General features: G+C 42.7%; 1 protein-coding gene across 1 annotated transcript; it reads left to right on the top strand.

Annotated features, from left to right (window-relative positions):
* Positions 1–906: 906 nt before the first annotated feature.
* On the top strand, positions 907–6277 carry LOC104413304 (glyoxylate reductase/hydroxypyruvate reductase-like; the record flags this gene model as incomplete). The annotated part of the gene is made up of 6 exons (XM_010024252.1): positions 907–1058; positions 2005–2386; positions 3270–3441; positions 4139–4317; positions 5552–5648; positions 6047–6277. Coding segments are annotated over 6 exons (1139 nt in total), but the record flags the coding sequence as incomplete, so codon positions are not given.
* Between the last annotated feature and the right edge of the window lie 311 nt (positions 6278–6588).

Here is a 6588-nt window from a genome sequence, read left to right as displayed (position 1 = left end):
ATTAAACATGGCTGAAATTGTGGTGAACTCAGCATGTCCACACTAATGAAAGATTAATTACACTTAACTAACCTGTTTCTAATGCACCAGCTGGTTTGTTTAAAGCTAAACCAGCTCTTCCTGCACTGCACTGTGGCTTCCTCATGGATCACCTATCTACTTGTGAAGTTTAGGAAGTGCTTCTAAAATGAATGTAGATCTGACTCTGACCATAAATGCATAGTGTAATGGAGGAGGAAGCAGTGATGAAAGCAAATGATGTAATACAGTGCTGCCTTACTGGCATCTGCAGCATAAGGTTTAGTTGATGTCCAGTCTAAGTGACTTGCTGCAGGAGCATCAGGTTGTGATTATCAAGAAGCGGGACAACACTGTCACAATATGACATCAGATCTTGTCTTTTATTCTGTGCATAATTCACTCTGGAAGACAAATCTAGTTTATCCTTCTAAGGTCATGTTGTGTAATACTCTGAAAGATAACACAGATTACAGCTGGGGATATGTGCATTATTTTCACAAGCATATGGGGCTGGCAGGGTTCAGCATATTTCAGCTGGCAAGAAATTGATATATTTAAGAACACGGTTTTCCTTTGCAATATGCTTGCACCATTCTTCTCATTGCTATTTTTGCTGCTGTTCAGAACCAGTTAGTGTTACCAGAGACACTTTTCGTGGTGAACTGCAGACCTGTCCTAACGTGGAAGCCCCTTCTAGCCCATGTACGGCAGCAGACTGGAACTGAGGCAGAAATGCAGGTCACGGCAAGGATAAAGCAGTATTACTGGTGTCAAGGTTGTAAGCATTTGATAGATGCAGCTGGGATAAGTCTGAGTTTGCTCAGGACAAGGGTAGATAGAGTTTGACAGAAACTTTCAATCTGCATTGATGCCTTTTTGTTGCAGGTTTGAATTCTGGTTACTTGGTGAAGGCTTGTGCGAGAGGACTGAAGCAGCAGGAAATCTCTGTCCAGCACTGTGTGCCCAGAATAAATCAGCACACTGTTGTGGAAAATAGTTCTGATTCAGTTAGAGCAACGTCAGGTTTCCTGGACCCAGTATGTGATAGAGACCTAACGTGAGTGGAGCGCAGCAAACAGAATTGTAAGAAATTAGATAGAACTGTGTTTAAGACACACAGCAAATCTTCAGCTACCATTTTTGTGGCTGTAAGGGCTGCCTCTAGGTGTGTGGCTATCTGTGGAGCTCCTATCTTATTGCAGGATACAATACATTTGCATGAGTATTGCAGAGAGGACTAGGCTCAAAACTGTGCAGGGGTAAAGTTCTAGTGTGAATTACTCTGAGGGGAAATGTTCTAGTATGAATGACTCTGCTGTCAGTGGTACTTACCTTGTGTTCTTCTCCACTGGTTCAGTGTGTAGGCACGGGTATGCTAAATTTTGCGGGAGTTAAGTTCAGGTACAGATCTAGATGTTTGAAGCATTGAAGGTAAGTATTGTGGTAGCTGTCCAAGGATGGCCCTTCATCATGCAAATTTGTTAGACTTAGTTTATTCCTGACAGATGCTTGTCAGATCCATCTGAACCTCAGTGCCTCCCTGCGCTATCTGCAGCTTCACCAACTATCATCAATAGGCAAGAAACTTGGAGTAATTTTCTAGCAGCCTTTGTTTCATACCACTGCTTATAGAAATGTATTTCTTAATAAGACTGAGAAGCTACCAGATTTGTATAAGATAAATATTGATTCAGGACTAGAATGAAACTGTTTGAGAAGGACACCTTGTAGGACTGAGTTTAGATTGAAGGGATGGATATTCCTTGATGTTACAGTCTAAATCAGCAGTTAGTGAAAACACTGGGAAGTTGTCTAATCTACCACTAGTACCAAGTGACTGGATTTATTCTGTCTCATTAAAAGCAATATTGAATTCCATCAGTTTCCTGTCTTACAGATGTGAATTTAAATTATCACTGCAACATCACTCATTTAAGGGTGTTCTCCTAAACAAGGAATATTTCTTCTATTCCCCTGTTGCAGGTCATGGCAGAAGAATTGCCGGGTGTTTTGATTCTGGATATAGGAGGAACTCATGGTGTGCTAGAAAACCTTGCAGCACTTTTGAGGAAACACTTTCACCTTATCACCATGAAGGAGTTTCTTGAAAACAAAAAGGAAATGAGCAAAAAAATACAGTCTATTTTTGTGTTTGAGTGCAGGCCAACTATTGACCGGGAGCTTCTAGAAAGTCTGCCTAATTTAAAAGTAATTGGAAACTCTGGGGTTGGAGTCGATCACTTAGACTTGAAAATGATTTCTAACTTTGGTGTAAAAGTGACCAACACCCCACATGCTGTGGCGGACCCAACAGCAGACATCGCAATGGCTTTGATGCTGGCTTCTGCCAGAAGACTAGTGGAAGGTAATGTTTTAAATTTTCCTGGATCTTAGCTACTTCTTTGGCATATCTTACTTTTACTATGAGACAGATGGTCTGTCCGAATCAGTATTTGGGATGCTTTTACGAGGAAAAAGTATTCTGAGGACTCCATTTTTAAAGGGTTTGCTTTTCCTGTGTCCCACTTCTTTTTAAGGCCCTGGTGACAAGAGTAAGTAAATTACGCACTTTAAAGTCACTTGTGATATCCTGTTTGGAATAATCCCTGTGGTTTAATTCTCCCTTGCTATGCAGTGTGTTTCAGGGAAAGGAAGGTGTCAGTAGAGGCTATCACAAGAAGTTGCCTCTGTCTTCAGGGCCTCATAGTCTTTCCGTCACCGCCGCTCCACCCCTGAGCATGAAGTAACACCTCTTTCCCGGTGATGTTTTCTCACTATTGCATCTTGCAGGGCCTCAAGTTCTTCATATAAAAACTTACTGAGACCCCTGGCTAAGCTGGAATTTGCAACCTTCACACCTGTTCAAGCAATAGGGCTGCTCTGGGTTGTGATACAGGAGAAAAATTGTGAGATTTACCCCAGCCAAAGAAAACAATGACATCAGTGCTTGCGGGGTGCTAAGTGTCAAAGGAGGTGTTTTTGAACTTCCAAGAAAATACTCCAGCCACAGAAGTGTTAATTCCTCCTAGCACAGTACTCATCACAGCGTCCCCCTTGTGTTACCGACTCCAGCCCTGGCTGCAGGGAACGGCACCATCCAGGCCCTTCTATAAACTGGTCAAAATTAGCAAGGATGTTTTGTAAGGGGTGCCCCACATCCCCGCTGCTGTGATGATGAGAAACTTTTTCTTTCCCCCAAGCCTACGTTTATGGCCAGTTTGTACCCTTTAGCATGTATTTACATTCAGGCTGCCAGATTGCGGTTTCTCCAGACACGAAGTGTTTTGCTGTTGACTGGCTGGGCGTGGAAGTAACCAGAGCAACACTTGGGATCATCGGGATGGGCAGCATTGGGTACAAAGTGGCTCAGAGAGCCAGAGCCTTCAACATGAAGATCCTGTATCATAATAGGAACCAGAGGTAAAAACATGGTTTCTGCATATAATTAGGCAGTAACAGAAGCCATAGTTCTGCTCTGTGTTCCTGGTCTTCCTAGGCACTTGTGACAGTTGTAAGCAGCATGAGGAGCACCAGCATGCCACCACTTCATCACTTTCGCTCCTTACTGCTTCCCTTGTTTGGGAAGTAGCTCCCCTTTGCCTCCTGTACTGACTCTGCCCTGGTAAGCTAATGGCAGTTTGGAACAAGGGAAATGTAACCTTTCTGAAGATGTCCAAGCAAACCAGGCCTCGTGCCCTCATTCTCTCCTGTCGTGCTGGACTCTCCAGGATTCTGGCAGCACCCCTGGCCCACCCAGCCAGTCACCCTCTCCTCAGCCCAGCCAGCTCACTTATCATACCAGCACAAACTGGCATAGATGTGTGAGAAAAGTGGGTTCTGACTGCATCCCCAACTTCCTGTGCCTAATATCGCCTATGTGCTTTGCACATACATCACTTCTTCAGTGTCCCACCACTCCTCTTGCCTCTTTCTCTCTGTAACCCACATCCTTCCCACCTCCCTTCCACCATCTATGCTAATCAATGTCTTTTCCTTTGCCTTGGCCTAAAACCTCTTGGTCTCTATGCTGTTCCATATTTCTCCTAGGGTTGACTGATTGTTAAAGCCAGTTAGAAGTACTTGTGTCAATTTGGGGGTGTGTGCATTTTTCCTTCAGAAGAAAGGAAGAGGAAGAGGCAGTTGGTGCCCACTACTGTGAGAAGATGGAAGACTTGCTGCAGCAATCTGATTTTGTTATGTTGGTTGTGAACCTGACTCCTGAGACTCACAAACTGATTGGGAAAAAGGAGCTGGGACTGATGAAACCCACAGCTACACTAATAAACATCAGCCGAGGTAGGACAGTCTAAAAACATTGTTTGCGACTGCACAGTTAAGGTCGTGTTTTGTCTGATTATGTTAATGTTCCTCCCTCCAGCCTCAGTCTGTGATATCTCTGTATTGTTTGAGTCATGAAGTAGCTGGCAGTCTACAAATTAATGACTTTCCATAGATCAGATACCAAGTGTTCAATGGTCCTTTAGAATTTATGGCTGCTCAGTAGCTGTTCTGTTCTCTTAGCCTTATCCTAAAGACGGCTTTGGTTTTTTTAGTGGAAATAACTGAAAGGTTTGTCATCGCTGATGATGAATGGGATAGAAGGAAAACATAATTTTCATTTGAAACAGCTATGAAGAAAAGAAACTTCACATGGGATTACAGATCTTTTGGCACTGAAAAAGCATAGAAGAGAGAATATAGTTTCAGTTAACAGAGCAGAGATCAAAGAGTGGAAAGCTTGTCTATAATACAGGAAGTCAGTGTCAAAATGAGGAAAAGACTGAAAGTGGTCACATCCCAGGAAAATCCTTATTGAATGAACCATAATCATAGAATCATAGAATGGTTTGGGTTGGAAAGGACCTTAAGTTTATCTAGTTCCAATCCCCCTGCCACAGGCAGGGACACCTCACACTAGACCATGTCACCCAAGGCTCTGTTCAACCTGGCCTTGAACACTGCCAGGGATGGAGCATTTACCACTTCCTTGGGCAACCTGTTCCAGTGCCTCACCACTGTCACAGTAAAGAACTTCTTCCTTATATCTAACCCGATACTCCTTCTCTAATTAAAGATTAATAAATTAAATCTGATTTGTTTGGTTAATGGTTATTACAAAAACATTATGCTTTTTAACAAGACAAAGATCCTGTAATTTTTTCTCACTGGACCGCTGAGACCTTTCTGCTCTTCCAGGTAAATACCTGTTCATTAACTCTTCATTAGGGACTGTAGTGGTAGGACAAGGGGTAATGGCTTTAAACTTAAACAGGGGAACTTCAGGTTAGATCTAAGGAAGCAGTTCTTTACTGTGAGGGTGGTGAGGCACTGGAATAGGTTGCCCAAGGAAGTTGTGAATGCTCCCGCCCTGCAGGGGTTCAAGGCTAGGTTGCACAGAGCCTTGGGCAACACAGTTTAGTGTGTGGTGTCCCTGCTCATGGCAGGGGGGGTGGAACTAGATGGTCTTAAGGTCCTTTCCAACCCTAACTATTCTGTGATTCTATGATAGCACGATTTCATTTCAATGTAGGTGCAGTTATTGATCAAGATGCATTGGTAGAAGCTCTCCAGAAGAAGACTATTAGGGCTGCCGCCCTGGATGTGACATACCCTGAGCCTCTGCCAAGGTAAATAAACCTGTTTTCAATTCTATTACTCTGAAATGCTTTAAACTGTGTGCCAAAGGATGCCAAATCTTGATCTCCACTGGGCATGTGTCTCACTGTTTAAGGGCAAAACCTCAGCCTGTCTCACAGTTATAATCAGATGACAAACTATTCACCTTTCCCACATTTGTCAGTTCTTTGCCAGCCTGACAGGCAAGGCAACAAAACCAATAGAAAGGAAGAAGAAATGGGTAAGCAAGCTTCCCACAGCTTTATGGGTTTCTTTAATAAGCGCTTGTGGCCCTCTTATGTTAACATGCTATTGCTGTTTCCTGATGTTCAGTTCTTAACAGCTACCATGGGATAGCTGCAGAGTAAACTCCCTGTGTAACACATTCTGTCGTTTCTGTTTCTTACAGAGATCATCCATTATTAAAATTAAATAACATCATCATAACACCTCACGTTGGAACTGCAACAGTCCAAGCGATCCGTATGATGGCAGAAGAAGCAATAGCAAATATTCTGGCTGTTCTCAATGGCCAACCCATTCCAAGTGAAGTGTTTCCCAAATGATGTGTGCCAGATGATATCACTAAATCTCATATGTATGGGAAGGCACTATATCTTACAGTACCACTTTTAAATTACTGGAAAGCTGTCATCTCACTAGACTTGATCTGTACTGCTATTTACAGTTCTGAAAAATGAAGTGGAAGTAATAAAAGGGATTTGTTTGAAGATTTTAAACTGAGTAGTTATGCACTTTGATGTCTTCAGTCTGTCATTGGTGAATACCTGTGTTCTAGTACTTGCTGCTACATAATGATAAGCAAGTACACCAAGCAGTTTGTGTAATATTCTCAAATACATTAAAGGTGAATTGAGCATTAATTCCCCGCTGAAATTCGACTGTATCCTGAAACACTTTTCAGCCAATATTGCAATAGTCTACTTTTAT

This window comes from Nestor notabilis, unplaced genomic scaffold (assembly GCF_000696875.1).
Source record: "Nestor notabilis isolate BGI_N333 unplaced genomic scaffold, ASM69687v1 scaffold28381, whole genome shotgun sequence".
In the NCBI taxonomy this organism is placed as follows: Eukaryota; Metazoa; Chordata; class Aves; order Psittaciformes; family Psittacidae; genus Nestor; species Nestor notabilis.
Note: the sequence above shows the minus strand (reverse complement) of the source record. Positions and strands in the feature narration are given on the sequence as shown.